Source organism: Perca flavescens, chromosome 17 (genome assembly GCF_004354835.1).
Source record: "Perca flavescens isolate YP-PL-M2 chromosome 17, PFLA_1.0, whole genome shotgun sequence".
Taxonomy (NCBI): domain Eukaryota; kingdom Metazoa; phylum Chordata; class Actinopteri; order Perciformes; family Percidae; genus Perca; species Perca flavescens.
Window position 1 is genome coordinate 25,402,339 of NC_041347.1, and position 22,635 is coordinate 25,424,973.

The following is a 22,635-nucleotide window of genomic DNA, read 5'->3' on the forward strand; positions in this document are numbered from 1 at the left end:
AGTTACATCATAGAACCTGGCCTAACTATGCATGTAAGGACAGTAAAACTTGAAAGGTGATCCATTTGCTAATCTGAAAATTGCCCTTATTGTGTGTAGAGGAATGACTGAGTGGCCACAGACAGAAAACCTCACGTGACTGGAAACGTTGTGATGTTCTCACCCACTTCTCTTTGTAGAAGAAGAAGAAGAAGAAGAAGAAGAAGAAGAAGAAGAAGAAGAAGAAGAAGAAGTCGACTGCCAGAGACCGTGAAAAGGAGGTGTAGAGGGCTGTGTGGGGCTGGCGTGAGACCAGTGGAGGTGTCGGTAAGAACAGTTCTTGTCCAATCACTTTCAATTCCACAATTCTTTTATTCCAAGCATTATCAAGACAGGTTCCAGGTTTGTATGGTTACGTGTTTGGGTGTGTGGTTTCTGAGGGGGAAGGATATGGGATATAGTTAGTATCACAAAGGCATAAACAAAGCCACAATAAACATACATACCTGCTCTGTTATTAACCTAACAATGAATACTGTAGAACTACTCCAATGTACAAATCTCAGGTAACTCAAACAAGCAATGTAAACTTACTTACTTGCAACTGTTCAATATACAGCACCTTTAAACAGCACAAACAGGAATACAGGAGAGGCATTCGCCTTATAATGATATTAGCACTTTCTTTTCAGAGTATGCCAAGTAAATTTTTTTCGCAAATTTCTTAGAGTAGAAGGTCATGGGGTTTCAGGTAGGGCAGGGAGTGGGATGAGGCGGGCAACTGGTCTCGTGTACAGTTTATCACCCACTTTGACATCTGCAACCCTACAACGGCCATCCTTGCCGGGATGGAGGGACATCACTCTACCTACTGGCCAGAGGGATCGGATGAGCTGAGGGTCGAGAATGAGGATAACAGTGTTTGGTTGGAGGTCAGGATTATCAGTGCGCCATTTCTGTCTAGACTGGAGAGAGGGAAGATAATGTCTGAGGAAGTGGGCCCAGAAATGGTCTGAAAGAATCTGACCAATACGCCATTGCCGGTGGCTGCACAGCTCAGAGTCAGGATAAGTTACCAGGGGGAGGGAAGAGTCATGCCGCCCCATGAGCAACAGGTTGGGGGTCACTGGATCAGGATCCGCAATGTCAGAGGAGACATAACCTAGGGGCTTTGAATTGAGGATGCCTTCGATTTCAATCATCACTGTGCGTAGCACCTCTTCAGTGACCGCTTGGGTGCCCAGGGTAGTCTGCAGGGCAATCTTGACAGAGCGTATTTCACGCTCCCATGTCCCGCAGAAGTGGGGTGCATGTGGGGGGTTGAACTTAAAGGAGATCCTCTGTTTGGCCAGGATTGCCTGGAGGTCAGGGGTTAGGGATTGGTAGGTTTCTTGTAGCTTTCTGTTGCCTCCGATAAAGTTGGTACCTCTGTCAGAAAGCAGCTCAGAAGGTTTGCCTCGGCGAGCTACAAAGCGCCTTAGTGCCATCAAAAAGGAATCTGTATTCATGTAACTGATCAGATCAAGATGTACACACCTAGTTGTCAGGCATTTGAAAATGATCCCCCACCTCTTCTCAGTTCGCCTGCCAATCTTCACAGTGTAGGGCCCGAAACAATCCATCCCGGTGGAATAGAAGGGAGGTTCGTGGAGGCGTAGGCGAGCAGGTGGGAGATCGGCCATTTGGGGAATAAGGGGTCTGGCACGGGACTGCTGGCACTTAGCACACCTGTGCTGATGTTTCCTGACCACCTCACGACCCCTCAGGATCCAGAATCGCCTCCTCAACTCAGCAAAAACCCTCTCTGGACCAGGATGGTGTAGGTGGTTGTCACATTCTTTGATTATGAGTTTTGTGATAGGATGGGCAGGGTCCAGTACAATTGGATGTATGGCCTCAGGGGGCAGGTCACTGCTTTGCCGTAACCTTCCGCATACTCGAATGAGACCTGATGCTGGATCCAGTTCTGCAGCAAGGGAGAGGAGACAAACTGACATTTGGAAGGGGTTTGTGGGTCTGAAGGCATGCCAGATCATCCCGAAAAGAATCCAGCTGGGCCTGTCTTAGGATGGCAATTTCCGCATCAAGGTAGGTTTCTGCCGATGGTGTTGTAGGGGGCTCTGCCACCTACAACATGATGGGAGGAAACAGTGGAGTTGAAGAGATCCTGAAAGGTAATGAACTGGGTGGGGTCAGGAATGGAAGGGTTTAGGCCAAGGAATATGGCACCACAGAAACTGGGCTTGCGTAGCTCTACGGGATCTTCAAACTTATCTATTGTGGGGCTAGTTGGCCACAGGTTAGGGGGTTGCAGGAGGAAGGCAGGTCCTTTGTTCCACCTGCAGGGCTTACTTAGGTCAGACAGCTGCTTCCCTCTAGTCAGGTCATCAGCTGGGTTGTTCTGAGAATCCACATAGCGCCATTCCTGGCCTTTAGTGAGTTCCTGGATTTCAGCCACCCTGGTTCCAACAAAGACCTTATAGCGGCATGAGTCTGAGAGAAGCCAATAGATGACGGTGGTAGAATCACTCCATAAAGTAGCCTGCTTGACGTTGAGGGTGAGCTCTATTTGGAGGAGGTTGAATAGTTGAGCTCCAATGAGGGCTGCACACAGTTCAAGTCAAGGAATGGATAGCTGTTTTTTGGGTGCAACACGGGACCTCGCCATTAGGAAGGTCACATCCACATACTGACCATCATTGGTGCGCATGGAGGCGACTGCACCATAAGACTGCTCTGATGCATCACAGAAGATGTGCAGGTCTTGGATGGCTGAGAGGGGATCAACTTTCTGAGGGGTGAGACAACGGGGCAGTACTATGGTGGAGAGATTAGAGAGTTCTCCTTCCCAGGAAAGTCAGGCTTCTAGGATGTTGTGGGGAAGGTTTGGGTCATCCCCTTCTCTTGCCTTTGCCCAAAGGTGCTCAACTATGATCTTAGCTCTTGTTGTGTAGGGGAGGATATAGCCAAGAGGATCGTACTGGCTCGCAAGAACCCTGTAGATGTGACGCATAGTTGGAATAGTCACTTCAATGGCTCTGTGCCTGTATTTCAGGGTGTCTGTCTGGCAATTCCAGTGGAGGCCTAACGTCAACTCCATGGGATCCAGGAAAGGCTGGTGTGACAGCCAGAGCTCTGCCTGGTCTGACCTGGCATCGGGAAGGAGGTTACAGATAACTTTGGGGTCATTACTGGCCCATTGCCTGATCTCAAAGCCACCAGAGGAGAGGGTTGTGCGCATGCAGTGAAGGAGGTCCTTAGCTTCCTCTGATGTGGGGAGACTTTGAAGGCAGTTATCCACATAGAAACAATGCTTTATGGACTGGGTAAGACTCATCTGCCTGCGCATCCCTGGCGATCCTCTGGAGGGCATTAATGGCACAGCATGGGCTAGTGGTGGTGCCAAATGGGATGACTTGCCATTTATACACAGTTGGAGGGGAGCTACTGTCCAGGTCACGCCAGAGGAAGCGCAGAAGGGGTTTATCTCGGGGTAGCAGGCGCACTTGGTGGAACATGGATTTAACGTCTCAACTGATGGCAATCTTGTGCTGCCTGAAACGGAGGAGGACTCCAAGAAGGGAAGGCCCAAGGGTTGGACCAGGGAGCAGCTGTGTATTCAGGCATTGATTCTGATAGGAAAAGGAACAATCAAACACAATGCGGTCCTTTCCATTATGAGGCACCATGTGGTGAGGTATGTACCAAGACTCAGGACCATCTGCTATTTCTTCAGATGGGGATAACTTCTTGACATACCCAGAATCCACTAACTTCTGGATTTCTTTAGTATAGGTCTCCGCCTGTGGGGGGTTCTGGACCAGTCGTCGTTCACAGCTGCGAAGACGGGACATAACTGCTTCCTTAGGGGCCTTCAGGGGGGGCCAGGGATCAGCTCGGAGGAAAGGTGTGGCATACCGTAGGACACCATCAACAGGAATACGGATGGTTTGAGTCTCCAGCTGTCGAATTGCATCTTGGTCCTGTTTAGAGCGGGCAACCAATTTTGTGTTCCTCGGGGGTAACGTGTCCAGCTGCCACAATTTTTGCACATTGTGGTGGATGTCATTAGGTGGGCATTTGAAGGACACATAGTGGCACTTTGTGGAGGGAGAGCTAACGATATCTCTAGCAGGGCCTTGTAACGTCCAGCCAAGACGGGTTTTGATTGCTGCAGGGACTCCGGGGGGGCCTGACTTCACAGGCAATGTTGGAGTGATCAGATGAGTATGATCTGCTCCTATGAGTAGAAGGGGGCTTACATTATCATGCTGCTTCAGAGGAATCTGCCTGAGATGAGTGTAGAGTCGTTGGAGGGCTTTCACAGGGTGCGAATGTTCGGACAAGGAAAGCTGATCAGCCGTGAAGGCATGCCTAATGGCATAGGATTTCTCTGGATGGGCCTTTGGGATGAGGGTAAAGGAGACGGTAGCACCATTAAGAGTCTGGACATCCTGTCTCACAGTCCTCAGCTTTAGGCTCTCAGGCTCCCCTACCAATTGGAGGTTCTGGGTGGCAGGATACAGGAGGATTGTACGCTCCAACCCATCATCCAATATGGCATAAGTGTCCAAGGATTTGTTTCCATTGCACAGGGTCACCTCAACTACCTTCAGCAGCACTTTATTGCAATCACTAGGATGGTCTAGGTAGAAATTCTGCACTTGCCTCTGGTTGATGTTGCATAGGATCTGAAGAGGTTTCCCATTGCACTGATTGCAGCATCCCTTCAGATCACATTGGTTTGCAAAGTGGTCTCGTGCACATCGCCAGCAGCGTTTCTGCCCTTTGATCCAATTGGTTCTCTGATCTTCAGTGAGCTGGAGGAAGTCATCACATTTACTGACATGATGTTCAGGGCAGTTACAGTAGAAACACACTCGACCACGTGTGGACGAGGTGGTGGGGGGAGGCTTCCTAGCTCTAGTAGGGGCAATCTGGACTTTAGGGGAGATCACTTGGGAAGGAGTCTTGCTACCATGGAGTATGGTTGTAGCTCGGTAAGAGGGTTGTGGACTCGGTCTGGCAAGCTGAAGGGTTCTCTCCCTTCTGGGCTGGCAGCGGGCTTCCTGTTGCAGCCAGGAGGAGAAATCTAAGAGATTATAGGAGAGGGGACCTGGTCTGCTCAAACTCATGCTTCTCTTAAACTGGCAGAATTGCTCACTGGGTAGTTTCTCTAGTAACCGCTCAACATGTGAGTCACAGATACTGTGACTTTATCTCAGACAGCTGCCTTGCCTGATCTACCTTTAAGTGATCCAGTAGGATGTGGTATTTTCTACTGTTCTGACTCTTCTGAGTCTAACAGGTTGGATAGAGCCATCTTCAACATAATATACTGGCTCTCATCCTCCCTAGTGAGATCAGGGAATGAGGGGCCTTCTACCTTTCTATATGACTGTCTGCCTGAAGGGGGAGCTAACTGGCTTGGAGGGGCCACAAGACCAAAGTGGTGTAGCTGAACATTGCGGGGCTGGTACGCTGACTGGGAAGAGCGGGCCATAGCTCCAGGCAAAGGTTGAGGAGGCAACGTGTAGGCTGGGAGCAAGGGGTTAGGTAAGACTGGGTCTTGACTGGTGGCAGGAAGCTGACTAGGAGCAGGAGGATTTGTGTGCTGCCAGGACTGAGCCAGGGGCTGAATCAACGGGGCACGGCTTACAGGAGGGGGACAAGAAAGCTGCTGCTGAGGTGGGGGAGGAGAGGGCCGATGGTTACTTGTGGTAGCCTGAGGTGGCATTGCAGCATGCTGGGCTTGCATCTGAGGGCCAAGATTACCAGGGCGAGGGAATGGTGATGAACGAGACCGTGAGGAATGGCCACTACCAAGCATGCAGCGCTGGATTAGGCTACCTTGATTTCTTACTTCTATTAGTAACTGCTGTAAGAGCTCAGTTTGAGGGTCAGGAATCGGGGCTACATGAGAGTCAGGTGCTGGTGCTATCCCAGAAGAGACGGATGAGGGTGGGTCTATCGCTGGCTCCCGCTTTTCTAGTGGTTCCAGCTCTTCCTCTTCATCATACTCGCTGGGTTGTTGAGGTGGATCTTCATCCTCCTCATACTCGTGCTGTGGTTGGTACTGAGGTCCAACACCACAGATGTCGTCAGAGGGAAGAGGTTGAGACGCTGTTGCTTCAGCAGCGGGATCCCGTGACCGCTGACCATATTCCATGACGTAGTCATCGTAGCGAACAGGACGTGGGGCTTGGCGGTTCGGACGACGCTGAAGCAACGAAGGCAGGGAGTGACTGGACATCTCCAATGGTCACAAATATTCCGGCACGAAGGACCATGAAAAGGAGGTGTAGAGGGCTGTGGGGGGCTGGCGTGAGACCAGTGGAGGTGTCGGTAAGAACAGTTCTTGTCCAATCACTTTCAATTCCACAATTCTTTTATTCCAAGCATTATCAAGAAGACAGGTTCCAGGTTTGTATGGTTACGTGTTTGGGTGTGTGGTTTCTGAGGGGGAAGGATATGGGATATAGTTAGTATCACAAAGGCACAAACAAGGCCACAATAAACATACATACATATCTGCTCTGTTATTAACCTAACAATGAATAGAACTACTCCAATGCACATATCTCAGGTAACTCAAACAAGCAATGTAAACTTATTTACTTGCAACTGTTCAATAGACAGCACCTTTAGACAGCACAAACAGGTGTACAGGAGAGGCACTCGCCTTATAATGACATCAGCACTTTCTTTCAGAGTATGCCAAGTAAAACTATGGAATTTAAATAGAGCAATAACACACACAAGGCAGGAAACACAGCATGTCCAGCATCAAAGATCTTCCATGTGGTTTTGAACAAAGGAAGGGCTGTGTGCACAGGTGCCTATTTGAGTCTGTGGCTGATTGAGGCAGATTGATTGCAGATGTGGTAAACTACAGATGGAACTGAGTGGCAAAGTATAGGGGGCGTGGCAACTGCAGGACAGAGCTGGAATCTTCCAAACAGACTGCCTGTCTCTCTTAGTTATGCTCTTAGTTATGCTGTTATAGTTTTAGAGTTTTTTGTCTGGGGGACTTCCTTCCTTCCTTCCTTCCTTCCTTCCTTCCTTTGACTCTCTCCTCTCCTCTTTCCTTTGACTGCTCTCTCCTCTCACTTTTCATCCCTGTTACTAAACAGGCTCTGAGGAGTTTACTCCCCGGAGTCCTTGTGTTTGGATTTTTTCTCACCCAGCATATTTCGTTGGGCACCGAGATCCTGGTTGCAGCTGTGGCCGTGGTCCTGCTGCACTCCCTGCTGCTTCCTGCTACGTCCATCCATGCTCTGCTGTGCCGGCTACATCCTGTAACGCCCTGCAACGCACTGATATGACATGAACTACTACGACTATCATTGGAAGTCACTATTCCTTATCTTTAAAGTGACTACTATTGCCTCTGTTCATCACATCCCCAACCAGCACCGTCAGACACCGCCTACCAGAGCCTGGGTCTGTCCCAGGTTTCTTCCTAATAGGGAGTTTTTCCTCGCCACTGTCTCTCTGCTTGCTCTTGGGGGAATTATTAGAATTTTTGGGGCTTTGTAAATTATAGTGTGGTCTAGACCTACTATATCTGTAAAGTGTCTCGAGATAACTTGTTATGAATTGATACTATAAATAAAATTTAATTGAATTGAATTGAGCAGGAAGGTGGGAGTTTCCAGCAAAAAATGATAGACTGGAGCCTTAAGATGATCCAAGAAGCCATGGGATATTTGTTTTACTCCTTGTTTGAATGAGTAAACATCCATCCATTACAAGATATGTTATGGGAAGACAATATAAAAGAGCAGACGACTGCTGGAGGTAAACATAAATGGGGTGTAGTTAAATCCCAGAAAATATGACACATTACATATAATGAACAAATAATACTATACAGTATATTCACAGAAAGGATGTTACTTAACATACAAAGAAAAAAGTCAACATGTGGAAATTATAGCTTTAAAAATATATACCAAACAATAGTGTATTATCTCCATTGTAATAAAGTTATAGAGATGGAGATACATCAGCATATGTCAGCAGAGCAGACAAGAAATTTGTGCACAAACCTGAGAAATGTGTTTAAACATATCTTTTTACTGAAGACATCCGTCAGTCCTCATGCCTTAGCGCCATAAACTTCCCTTCTGATTGCTAGTGGATTAATTCCCATCTGAACTTCTTCTCCAAATAATGTTTGGAAAGTGTTTTTATTCCTCTGAGTTATAGGCAAGAATCTGTCTGAAAAGAAGTATTCATTCATTTTTGCAGTTGCGGGCAGCCCAACGAGCTAACACTTACACATAAGATACTTAAGCACATAAGGTTGATATGGTGAATGGTGGAAACATTTATTTGGAGCCTTGTTAGTGTCAGAATGCACTGTCATTTCAACCCAATTGCATCAAAAAGTACATTTCTCATTTTCAAGATCAGCATTCAGGTGAGGATTATGTTTTAGACATGTAGGGTCATGTTTAATATTGTTCAGATGTCAGGTTTAACTATAGAGCAGGAGCTCCCCTTGACACTGGCAAACAAGGTCTTTAAACTGGTTCCTCAAGTTCAAGTGCACTTTATTCGACCATCAGGCTGCCCTGATCACCTCAAGGTCACAGCGAGGTGGAGTGTTGTCCTTTTTGTCTTTTTTTCATGGATGAAAAAAACATGTGGTTTTTATCATTGACAATGAAAAACACAATGCATTCCTTATCATCATTGTTTGTGCATGTGTGTTACCGTGTAACTGCACCTGACACTGACAAACAGCCATTGTATTGTGAAAGAACTGGAAGTGTGTGTGTGTGTGTGTGTGTGTGTGTGTGTGTGTGTGTGGAGGGTTATGGCTGTAACCAAATCCATAGAGGAAGAGGTGTACAAGGCATGTCTCTCTTAACACTTGCCAAACACAACTTGTTGGCCAACACATCCTCCTACCTTATAGACATTTTAGATTTTCTACATTTTAGGCCCGATTTCCAAAGAGTCCCAAAACGACACATCTGACCGTTTTATTTACTGCCGCATTGTGGTGGTTTAGATCACGTGACCGTAATCATGTGAGCGTTCTATTTACAGTTTTTCTTGATTGCTTTGACTTGCTTAAAGAAACTGGGATCCACTCGGTTTTCATCACCACTGTCTAAGCAGAGCAAAAGACACCTCTTGCAAATGACACATTTTCCCCACCCTTTTGCAGAACAGTTAACATGGAGGTCAAACTCCATTATTGTAGCTATGGTAACCAAACAGAAAGCATCTGTTCCTAACTTTTAGAAACTACCTACATCAGTATGAAATCACAGAAGCACCTGTCTGACACTCCACAAAAATCCTCAATTAGCAATCAGTGTGCAGGGTTAGGCCATGATGCCCTATTGTCAAGACAGAAGAGACTGACTATCAATAGTGGCTATTTCTTATACTCTACAGTAATAGATGTTTATACTTTACTGTAATATATTTTATTTGTATTTTCTTAATTTATTACTATTACTAATAGATTTTTATTTTGGTTTACATGTATTATGTGTAATATTTACAGTATTTCAGTTTTCAGCCACAGTTTGAAAATAAGAATCAATGGAATCAATACAATTTGCATCAAAGAATTTCTGATTCTGGATCCAATTCTTAGCAAGAAGGAAAATTTGACAACAAATTACACTGGCATGAAAGCTACATACAGTAATAGACTACAGTGACAAGCAATGGTGCACTGATTCGCACTGAGTGCTGTATTTTGTATTTTGTTGTCCACTGTGTAATGGTTGATTGGAAGAGCTCATACACTTGTTTTCAAGTTGTGTTGTTTGAAGGCAAAATTAGCTTTTGTTGTGTCATTTTGACCATGAGTGCCACTGTTTCGGCCTGTGTGTTAACTGTTTTGAAAAAATGAGTTTGAGTTGACTGCTGCATCAAAGCAGAGTCACGTAAAATTAGTAAAATGAGGACGTAACGTGACGTCACCGACTAAGGTCCGTAAAACTCAGTTAATAACAAAATTACATTTGACTTAAACTTTAAAGGGGACAAACGTCCTGTGTTTGTTTTTTGGCGCTCTGGTACTTCCTCACTCCTTACATGCATAATTTCTACAGCCGCGAGGGGTCGCTGACTACCAAGAAACGTAATTGTGTTATGTTTAAAGCTGCTTGCATAATCGACCCACACAGTGGTTTCTTGAGTGAGGATGGGCTGTGTGGGCTGCATGGCCAGTGTAACCCTGTTTGTTTGCGTGTGTTTGTGTGTGTGTGTGTGTGTGTGTGTGTGTGTTTGTCTGGTGGTAAAGACAGATAAGATAGTTTTACATTCCATTATATGAGAAGATAAACTAAACTACTAAACATCCCATCGATGAATATACAAGCTTTTTAAAATCATAGAATGTGAATTGAAAATCAACTTCTTTCTTTAAGATGTTTGGAAAGACGGAGATTGGATGATTGGCTAGTTAGGGGGAGTGAATCTGTGAATTAGTTTGAAATTCTACATAAAATGTTAGTAAAACATTAACAGGAAATTTGAAGTTCAGATTTCAGAAAAGAACATCAAATGACATGCAAGGATTTGAACAAGTTTTGATTAAATGCATCATTTTATAGTGTAAGACGTTTGCAATTTAAAGCTGCTCTTATCAGTATTTTTATATCAGTGGATCAAATGACTGTGTGTAGTGAAAAGCGTCGCTCAAAGTGTCAAACCCACAGATATTTATTCACCGACTCTGCAGTATTTTAACCTCTTTCAGTCCATTGTTTTGATAGACAGACAAAGTTATAACTATAGCTGGGGAACAGGGTGGAGCATTTAGCAGCTAAAGAGCCAAATATTTCCAGGAGTAATTGGAGACAAACCAGAGCTAAGAGGAGAGTATATTGGACTTACACTCATTAGGGGGACACAAACACGCGTTCCAATGAATGATAATGTTGCTCCGTGTCTGTTTGATGCGCACATAAGCTGCTCTTTGCTAACATGTTTGTCATATTAACTTTTTATCTTATATATTTATTGGATTTGTGGGGCAGTTGGGGGCAGCATATTCTCGCCTTATGAAGTTCTTAGTGCATCTTTAATGACATTTCATTGCACCTTTATATATTTAGAAAAATAGATCGGTTAATAGATAGTAGTTGTGTTTATTGTAGTTGAGCATTAGGCCAAATAAGTTTTGTATAATGATGTTGGAGGAATATGTGACATATGCTGTAGTTTGTTAAAAATAACATTTCCTGGGCATTTGTTTACTTTAGAACTTGTAAAACAAGTATTCATTTGTAAAGATAACCTCACCTTAGACATTTGAATACTGCGTCATAAGATCATAACACATTCAAAAAGCCCTTGACGGGGGGTGTGGTCAACTTCTGACAGATATGACTGCTAGGTTATCCTTCCAAATAAAATAGAATGCAATACTCCTGAACAAACTTCTTTTACTTCAAACAAACATCTATTTCTGTTGCCAAAAATTGGAATGTCCTACTTCCTGTTCTTGTTTGTAAGTGTTTAAACAGCAAAGGTTACAGCTAATAATGAACTAGTCGGTTTTGGAAATCTCTCTACAGTCATGTCAGGTTGACATTACATCCTCAGAAAGAACAACCATCCATCCATCCATCCATCCATCCATCCATCCATCCATCCATCCATCCATCCATCGTCATCCGCTTATCCGGGGTCGGGTTGCGGGGGACCCCAAACTTCCCTTTCCCGAGCCACATTAGCCAGCTATGACTGGGGGACCTTGAGGCGTTCCCAGGCCAGGGTAGAGATGTAATCTCTCCACCTAGTGCTGGGTCTTCCCCGAGGCCTCCTCCCAGCTGGACGTGCCTGGAACACCTCCCTAGGGAGGCACCCAGGAGGCATCCTTACCAGACGCCCGAACCACCTCAACTGGTTCTTTTCCACGCAGAGGAGCAGCAGCTCTACTCCGAGCTCCAGATGATTGAGCTTCTCACCCTATCTCCAAGGGAGATGCAAGCCACCCTCCTGAGGAAAACCATTTTGTCCGTTTGTACCCTGGATCTCGTTTGTTCGGTCATGACCCAGCCTTCATGACCATAGGTGAGGGTAGGAATGAAAACTGACCGGCAGATCAAAAGCTTTGCCTTCTGGCTCAGCTCTCTTTTTCGCATTTCGCAGGTTGTTCCTTCTCTCAAAAAAAAAAAGAGAGAAGGAACAACCTTCACTCCAATTAGACTTCATGGTGACATTTAGATGTGTTGCGACAGAGGATGGAGACGGAGGGACCCCAAACACACTTGACTGATTTTAGCAGAGGCTAGATGAACAGGTTGACTTAGGGTGTGTCAACATCTGCAGAACAAAGCAACATCTCCCATGTGAACAAGACAAAATCTACTCCTACAGAATGACTCGCTGCACAATTTTAGAATGCTATGTCCTTTAAAAAAGGCTACTCGGCTCAGTGCGTCATTAAGAAACCGGTTTTGTCATGCTCATAAACTAGGGAATGAGAACACTTTTAGATGTTAAACATGATACTGAAGTGAATGAGACACTCTTTGCCATTAAGATTGTATATAATTTGAGCCGGTAGCTACATTGTTTCCAGTAATCTAAACTGGTCTTTCTTGAGTTAGAGACCCTGTATCTCTATTAGAGAACCTCTATAAATAAAGGCAAAATAAAATAAAAATAAAATCTCTAATTTGTGACTCACGTACTTAAAACCGCAGCTTGAACAAAAAACTTTATTGAACATTATTTCAAATGAAACAACGGTGATCATGTTTCTTTCTGATGAGTGTTTAGTAACGGAGCTACAAATTCAAATGTGTGTATGTGTTGTTATTTATTTCGTAACAATGCAGCAGATTAATTTACATTGTATTGAGCCAGAGATGAAAAAAAGACATTGAGTCATCCCACACAAAAGGTTTTGTATATTATGCAGGGATTAAATCCCTCTGCCTAGAAACCATCACGCTGTGTTTGGCCATTTTACTGGATGAACCACTTGGAGACAAAAGCACAATCACCACCTCAAATCACACCACTTCTGTGACAAACAGCTGACTGACATTCAACAACATCTTCGGCAAACACTAAACACAATGTGTTAGACATTTTAGGAATTACACGTATTCGTTTTGGTATCAAGATTAAGATGACGTTATATGTCTATTGTTCTATCGTGTTTTGTCTATACAGTATGTCTTTGCCATGTCTCGCTGTTTTATCTGTATGAGCCTGTTTTTATTCTACTGCAAGGTGACCGTTGGTGTCCTGAAAGGACCCATTAAATAAAATGTATCATTAGTAATATTAGAGAAATGATGGCAGTGGGTTGTGTGTTGGACAATTTCTTGGCTGGGAGCAGTAGAAACTTTCTGCAGTCTCCGCTGGTTGGATCATTTCTTTTCTGGTGTCAGGTGGAAACAGGTGTAACAGGTGATAAATAAAATCCCAGCCACTCCTAGCCTCTCCCTTTGCTCGACATGTCTGTCCCTGTTTATCCTCTCCTATCCTCCTACACACTCACCATTGACAAACCTAACTATTTTTCCCTCACGCTCTCCGTCCCTCCCTTCCTCCCTCTTTTCATCCATTTATTTTAGCATCAAACTAGTAGGAATGCAGTACAGTGGGTTCCCATGCAAACTCAAAAATGTGCATAAACTCAGGCTTCCATTCAGCTGATAAGGAGTTAGAAGGTTGGACGTATAGCCTGGTGCTAAATGTCATATAGGATTTAAAAAAAAGATTCAAATCCAGGTTTCACTTTTTTAGTTCATGTTTTTATTCATGTGCAGGGAAAATAAACAGCTCAGACTTGGATTAAACAATTCTATATATCTATGTATGTCTCACGTGAATGCTGCATTAGTTGTCTTTCAATCACTTTTGTGTGCATGTAAACAGTTGGTTACCATTTACAAACCCCCCAACACAGAATCACACATGGAAGGAAAATCCTCTCGCTGCACAAACAAAGCCCAAAAGCACCTGTCAAACTGGTAGTTTCGCCCAGTGGAAAGGATGAGAAGGTGGAGTGGACAAGCCGTAAAGGGAGGTGTGGGAGGGGGAAGGTGGAGAAAGACGCTCTTTAAAAAGCAGATCAAAACAGGTGACACGTCTCATTCTAGAGTAAATCACACACATACACATACAGCGTTTGGACCATGACTTCCACCATGTCGAGAGATATTCTGCCCACAGGCGGCAGGATCTTTACTTCCGTTCCTGACCTGCTTTTCATCCCTGAATTTGTAAGTTTTTCATCTTGTCATGGCATTTTGTTATTATTAGGGGGTTCCTCTTTCCCCTTGGGGTTCTCCTCTTTCATTATCCATTTTGGTCTCTCAATTTTGCTCCTTACCCAAGTGAGTTGTTAAAGTAATACTGTATTCCTTTTATCTGCCTATTTTACTCGGGTCAGCATCATTTACATTATGATCTTGTTTCCTTGACTCTCTGTCTGCCTCCTCATCATGACTCCTTGAGGTCTTCGTTGCAGATCTGTTTTTGGAATCTCTCTTGTCTTGTTATGTTGCTCAGCAGCTTTCAGTCTTTGATCAGTAGAGCCAACACAGAGCAGAGGGACCAGCAAACGTGAAGATTAGTGGATACAAGGATGAGATACAAGGATATGCCGAGGAAACTGGTTAATGAGAGCACCGTCAGTTAAAACAATAAACTCTTCATCTACTCTTTTTAGTACTGATTGTTATGTGGTCATGTTATTTAGAAAACATGGCAACAAGTTGGGTTTATGATAGATCCACAACGTTCCACTTCCGAGATTGATCTGTTGCCGCCTAAAATTCTGCATCTGAAAGGATCTCCCTCTTTTTGGACTATCTGTCCAATCTGAGTTTTCTCTCATTTTGAATGTACACATTCCACCAAAACAAGTTCTTTCCAGAGGCTATTTTGCAGCAGTACCGTGGCTCTGTCCGGCCGCCCAAGACGATTGTAATTGGTTTAAAGAAATGCCAATAAACCGGAGCACGTTTTTCTCCTCTCCCGGAATGCTGTGCAGACTAGCCAGACCCTCCTTCGCGGCGCTGTCGAGGAAGGTCTGGCAATGCGAGACTAAGTTTATACTGACAGTTGGGCAAATTGTGAAAAGCTCATGTTGCCATAGCAACAGGAAAACAACAACTATAACAAGTTTTGGCAACAAAAAGCAAAAGTGAAAAAGTCACGCTACTTCGGCCTGTGTAGTTTTTTTCAGTTGTAGGTTGAGAGTATTCTGTGGTGCAATAGCTTTATTTTAGCAACAATTATTGAAATGGACCAATTTGCAATAATTGGACAGTAGTGAAGGGCAAGAGGGGGTAAACCTTAGCTAACCCAGATCCGAGGCCTGTACTATGAATCAAGATTTGTTAACAGGTAACTTCAGGTTCAACACAGGGTGTTCTGTATAGTTCTGTATATAGTTCTGTAGAGAGGTGGGCTCATAAAAGTTAAAACATTTAGAGACCGACAACCCCATTAACATTCCCTGATGGGTATTTTTATGAAAGATATAGATTTTCAGTGGAAGGATTACGTATCTATTTGTCTGCTTGTTGAGCCGTGTGTTGCCAATGCGCACATCTGTTTGAATTATGTTTTTATATATTTTATTTGCTCTCACGATCGCTTACCACTGCCAGGGTTGCAACTGAAATAATAGGCTAAAGCAACGGCAGTTTATGGAAAGCACAAGCGTAATTATGGTCAGATCTGATAAGGGAAGTGATATTGATAAGAGTTGTGATTTAAGCATCTACAGCGTCAACTATTTTTTTTTTGCCAGCTTTCCTCCTGTAGCAGCGACTGTATTGCGTTTTGCCTGTAAAACCGTGTCTGTGTTCTTCACATTTATGTAGAATTATAGTTTGCTCTTCTTATATAAAACATGCAGCTCTGGTATGTTTGCGATTGGTCGTGCTGTGCAAACACTGCCTCTGTTATGTGAATGCGTGCGCCGCTGGATTGGGAAACCACGGGTTGATTGTTAACCACCTTCGTGACACAGGTTATGTGGGACCGCAGTTGTTAGGGTTAGTGAAGCCGGGTAACTGAAATCTACAATCAAACTTTGATCATGTTGGTTCATGAGAATTTTCTAAATTTGATTTTGGCTTTTTTATATGTCCCTGTACTTGTCCCTGTACTTGTCTTCACTTGTTCTAGGATCACTTTCTTTCACAATAAAAATGGGCAGGGAAGATAACTGTCGTAGTTGTGGTAGTTGCTCGGCAGCTTTTTTGTCCATTGTCATTTTTACTGTAATGAAAATTTCTAACAAAGGGAGTTCAGAAGGCAGAAAGAGAAACCAGAAAGAAGATATTTAAAAAAAAACAACTTAATCACACAATTTCACAACACATTTTCCTCATTCACATCTGTGTGAAATGTTTTGCTACATGAATGAAATGAACAAGATTGCAAACAATGCATTAATACATACAGCATATAGAGTGTTGTTTGAGCTGGCAATTATTTCAAACATTTAAAACCGAGCTTAGGTCATGTGGGAAACTGTAGGTTGGAGTCCATTGATTTAAAGGAACACTCCACTAAAATGCTGACTCATTGTAGACGTGAAGGCGGCTCTGGAAAGCCACAGTAGCTCCTGGGGGGGGGGGGGTGTACGGCAGCTGTGGTCAGCTGGGATTCACACCAGTTACAATGAATTCCAATGGAATAAGAAAAACAATAGTTCCAAACGTATCAAAATGCACATGAAAACCAACCATAAGAGCAGCAGCATAATACACTAATATATCACCACATATTTATTTGTGAAGCAAGGATTGTTTTGAACATATGAATCAACAGCGAGGATGTGAATCATGTTGCAGAATTTTCTTGACGTACATTTTGACACAAACATTTCAGAGCCACCTGGCGGAGAGTATTTGATACTTCAAAGATAGATTTTCAGTGGGAATGTGATGGTTTGGGGTCCAATTCTCTTTTACCTGGAATAGAAATACATGGGTAATGTTCCTCTGGTATGAGGAAAGATAAGACTGACATGGAGAAGCAGAGATAGGGCTTACACAGTATTTGCAGATACCACTACTACAGCTTCAAGTAATGTTTGTATGAAGTTGTGTAAAGTAACGTGTTTTTACAGTAGTGAATTGTGTTTGCTCACCTGTGTATCTCACTTTCTCAACATGCTGTGCTCGAGCACCTTTGGGTATCAAGTAATGTGGCTTTCTCCCATCAAAGGTTTGAATCTAAAGGGAGCGTCGTACAAATCAGGGGACTTGTTACATAATACTAGAAACACTGACAGGCTGATTGGAACTGGTTTACCACTTAATGTGATATCAAAAACTTCCCTTTTACAGGAAGTCCATATTGTCTGTTTAAAGGATACATAGCCACAGATTTGTTAGTTAGTTTCTTTTTGTTTTTTTTGTTAAAATACTCATTTACTAATTCCCAAGAATGTTGAATATAACACCAGGGTGTTTTCTGAATAAAATATTTCAAACTCTTGGTAAACTAGAACAGATAATGTATAATTTGCTGAGTTGAAAGCATTTTTTTTGAATTATTAACATTATGAAAAGCATCATGTGTTTGTTTCATAGCAACATCAGCCAACTGTAACATTACTTTTACCATAGGTTCTCTACCAGTGAGAAATTTTACTCATGTTGTCCCTTGTTTAAACCCACATAACTCCATTTACATTCTAATCAAGATTGTAAACTTCCCAAAATACAATACGTAACACATTTTGACATTTTCTCATACATAATGGTGGAGTTTGTGGGGATAAATGAATGTATTTTGGTAGAGAAATATTTGAACCACCTGCAGGTGAATTGTTTACTTTAGGGTGTGGCACATTCTTTTCATGTGGTCAGATTGATATTTGGTTGCCTAGTTTATAAAAAAAAACATTGCAGCCAGATTATGAACAGACTGTCCTGGCTTTTAACTCACTGTGTTTACACAGTGAAACCTGGCTTTTCTGCATATATGAGACAACTTACATAAAAAGGGACATTATTTTAATTTCAATTTTTACCCAACAGCTAGACTTTAAAAGTGCATTTGAATTTCCAAATTATTGGTGGAATTTCAGCTGGCTAGGGTTGGGCAATATTTTAAATAGTGTAGTAACAAAATCTACCCATTTTGGTTTAACTTTAACGAAGTAGAATGGATGACTTCATTAAGAAAGATGAGAAGAGAGAAGAGAGAACCCTGGAGGAAAAATGTCTTATCCTGTTTACTTAAACATATTCAACCATAAAACCATGGCAACCTTTTAAATGGCACACACCACAAGTATGTATGTCTTCCAGAAATTCAGGCAAAAAGCTTCTAATATAAACCGGATTATCCCTGTCAAAACTGCTCCTCAAAATCACTGTGTAGCAAGACGTGTGTACTATGGGAAAAGGTTGTTTTAAAATGGGTTTATACTGTAGGCTACTTCTTCCAGAAAGCTGGGAAGGCAGTTATGTTCTCTAAAAGTCTTCATTCTTCACCTGAGAGGCTCAGGGGTTAGTTTTATCACAGAAAACGATTATTTCTAAAAACTCCGGCCAAAGTGGAGATTTTGGAAAACTTTGTTTGCACATTTGCATGTAAACTGAGACAAACGGAGGTTTAGGCAGCCGAGAGAGAGAAAGAGGAAGTGATTGGTTGCTGTTGTTGCTATTGTCGGGATTCTGATTGGCTAACGTGGGCTTGAGCTTCTCGTTACACTGCCACCTACAGGTCTGGCGTGCTCTTAACTGCATTGACGGCATATATACACGGGTACATATAAACGAACGCTTTTCTGAAAACGGAGAGGTTGAAACGTGTAAACGTAGCACAAAGCTAGGACACAATAGGCCTTTTCCACAGCAGACACTTGTCAACATGTACAATAACTGTTAGTGTAAATGGGTTTCCTGTACACAGTGACTACAGCAAATGCCTCTGCTGGTGGAGGTACATGCTTCATTATCTAAATACCAAATACTCTTTCAGGCACAATGTTTGTCAAAGGAGGAAAGAGAAAGACTATAAAACTACATCCAAGAGTGACGTTTGTTTGTTTGAGTGTGTGTGTGTGTGTGTGTTTTAAAAGTCCAATCCTTATTTTAAAGGGACACCACCAATTTTACACATGAAGCACATGAAATTACATTTTTCACTCTGTTGTTAAAGTTACACACAGGCCCGAAATACACAAACATGCCCAGGACCAATAGCCTACATGCACGAATGGAGAGATGTCAGAGTGAGGGGGCTGCCCATAGAAAGGTTCCTGAGTGGTTAGCGGTTTGGTGCCTTGCTCATGGGCATCTTGACTGTCCAGAGGAGTCCAACTAGCACCTTTCCAGCTACCAGTCCACACTCCATATTTGGTCGGTACTGGGACTTGAAGTTAGAGACTGGGGGACACTGTCGAACATTTAGCAGCTAAAGAGTCAAATATTTCCCTCAGGAGTTGGAAGAGACCAAACACATAACTAAAAGAGAGAGAATCATTTACTTACATTCAGCAGGTGGACACAAACATTACTCCAAACTGAGGATGTGTACATAAGCAACTGTTTAACAAGTTCACATATCAACTTTAAAGATGATATGCAAGTGTGTGGTTACAATTTTCTGTGGCCAAAAAAATCAGCTTTAAAAGTGCAACACTGTTATTCACAGTCTGTCATTTTCATAGAAAAACAAAACTCTAAAATGCACTGTACACTAGCTAAGAAAACTACATTTTTAAATCCATATTTCTCTCTCTCTCTCCCTGTCTCTTCCTCTTCCCCCTCACCTCTCTCTCCGCCCCCCTGCAGGTGTTCGGGGGTTTGGTGTGGATGCTGGTGGCATCGGCCGAGCTCGTCCAGATTCCCAACCCTCTGGGCTGGGTGATGTTCGTGTCTATCTTCTGCTTCATAATGACGACACTCTGGTTCTTCATCTTCCTCTGCGGAGCCAATCAGAGCGGCATCTGGCCCTCCCTGGTTAGACACGCCCACCACCTGCTGATTGATTTAATTTAGATACAGTAGATACTGTAAACTTGTTCACCACATAGTGTTCGTCCAATCATATTTTAACAACGGTTATTCTTCTGGCTGCCTTCTGTCTCCATCAATCTTTCTCCCTCCCTTCCTTCTTACTGTATCTCTTTAGGATGTGGGTTATCATTTTGTAGCGGTGGTTTTCTACCTCAGTGCGTCGGTGATTCTAGCTTACATCACCTTTCTGAGAGGAGTGCTTCAGTCCCTAACGGTTGATCTAAAAACATACCGACTGGACATTGCTGCAGTGGTATGTCAAACACACACACACACACACACACACACACACACACACACACACACACACACACACACACACATAGATCCTAGCTATTTCTATTTACATATACTACAATATTCAGATGTACGGTAACTAAATTAACATTCTGGAGAAACTAACATGTAAACAGCATTTCTATGATTTTTCCAATTTAGAATCTCTTAACAGTCTATGATATTTTCTGTACAGAGTCATTTCATACCTCCCCTTAAGTAGCTTTAAGGTTGGATTGTCAGTATCATATACAGTATTTTGGTATCAGCTCGTTTCAGCTTTTCTTTTGGAGCTATGTTTTTAATTGCTACACAATTCAGTCAAATAGGAAATACAGTAATCTGCATACATCATTTTATCTAGTTGTGTCATTGTATACATATGTCTACACATTTCAACCTGACACATGGCATCTATGTAAATTCTAAGATCTCCACTAGAATTTGAAATTAAGTTCTGTGGGTTTGAATAATGTTTGGCTGCACAGTGTGTAATTGTAATGACTTGTGAGTTAAAGATATAATCTCATTTTGCAGCTTAAATGCTATTGTATGCATCTCTATTTGTCTTGTTTAAATCAATGTGTGTGTGTGTGTGTGTGTGTGTGTGTGTGTGTGTGTGTGTGTGTGTGTGTGTGTGTGTGTGTGTGTGTGTTTTCAGGTGATGTCCTATTTGGCCACTCTTCTCTACTTCATCCATGCCATTTTCTCTGCCATCCGATGGAAAAGGTCCTAATAGGACAAAACACAAACCAAGAACAAGACGACCAAAATGCAAAGAAACCATATAAACAGCTGACTTGTCATTTGACTAAACACAGAATGACATTTTGTGTTTTCCTTCTTTTTATTTCTGTCAGCAAGAGTAACTTGCTTATTAAAAATAGTGCCAAAGTGAGTGAATGAGTGAAAATACAAGGAAGGTATTCCTAAACGTTACTTGTTTATTGTTGTTGGTGGCTTTACTGTAAAGGTAAAATCAATAAAAGTAAATACAAATTAAATAAAATTTGTAAACATGTATTACAGATCAATAATGAATGCCAGAAGTTTGCCTCCAGTGTGCAGTGAACATTTTTACAAATCAAAGTGACATTAAAGCATTTCACTAGAAAGTGTACAAGACATGTAATAGCAGAGCTTAGCGTTAGTATAGTACATGTTTTCTCTATGTCTACAATGACCAAAATGTAACTGTATAATGGATAAATGACTCTCCTTGACAAGTCTTTTTATAAAATTTTATTCAATCTGTATGTGCAAAACGTCAGTACAGTAGAGCAGACTGAATGATACGGAAACTTTAAGACACTTGTAGCCCTGCTCTTTGCAAAGACAATGCACCTGCAGAATAGTGTATTGTCTGTTCCTCCTCTCTGTCTCTGTCCCAGACTCACCTGCAGTGTACTGTCAGGTAAGTTCTGCTAGTTTTACATAATTCTGGGATAGTACGCAAGAATATTTCAGATTTCCAGGCACAAATGCTGCATTTATCTCAGATTCTGGCATAACAATTACCCATTAAAATCAGTACTTCCTATCTCTGCAGGTTAATTATTAAAATCTACTGTATATGTATTTTGTGTTTGGGGTTTGCCTCCTGATAAAACAGTACAGCACATTGAAAAACATCTTGCTTTTTTCTTCACTTTCTTCATAGTTGTAAAGATTTAGCATACATGATGTCAGTGTATCACATTTGCCCAGCCATTAGCCTAATTTGTGCTGTTGGGAAAATCTGAGATTTTGATTGGAATTTAAAGCAAAGTAGAAAAATGTATTGATTTATTTTTGACAGCAAAGGAAGTGAAAGAAAACTAAAAACAGTAAAGTTGCGGGCCCTTTAAAAACAATAAATAATATGTTTTAAGATGCTCAAACACTCCAAGAGCTGAGGGAGGCTGCAGAGTCGGGATCATTATTCCTCTGTGGATTTATGACCATAAGTGCCATCTTTCATATTGCACATTTTATCTGAAATATCAATTAGTGCAGTTTTAAAGTAAAAGCTTTGTTTGTGAGGTTAAAGTGGTTGAAATAAAATGTCTTCAACCATTCAGCTGATAAGGAGTTAGAAGGTTGGACGTATAGCCTGGTGATAAATCTCATATAAGATAAAAAAAATGTATAAATTAAAATCCAGGTTTCACTTTTTTAGTTCATGTTTTAATTCATGTGCAGCGCAAATAAACAGATCAGACTTGGATTAAACAATTCTATATATATGTCCCACGTGAATGCTGCATTAGTTCTATTTCAATCACTTGTGTGCATGTAAACAGTTGGTTGCCATTTACAAAGACCCAACACGGACACCATAAACATGAGGGCACACAGAATCACACATGCAAGAACCAGAGACCATCCTCCTGCTGCACAAACAACGCCA

The 22,635-nt window shown here is 42.4% G+C and overlaps 1 protein-coding gene across 1 annotated transcript; it reads left to right on the plus strand.

The window, feature by feature from the left end:
* The first annotated feature begins 14,123 nt into the window (after nt 1–14,123).
* Nucleotides 14,124–20,982, plus strand: LOC114571771 (myelin and lymphocyte protein). The gene is made up of 4 exons (XM_028602963.1): nt 14,124–14,198; nt 19,746–19,913; nt 20,086–20,223; nt 20,908–20,982. The coding sequence occupies exons 1-4, from the start codon at nt 14,124–14,126 to the stop codon at nt 20,980–20,982; spliced, it is 456 nt and encodes a 151-aa protein (XP_028458764.1).
* Nucleotides 20,983–22,635: the final 1,653 nt, after the last annotated feature.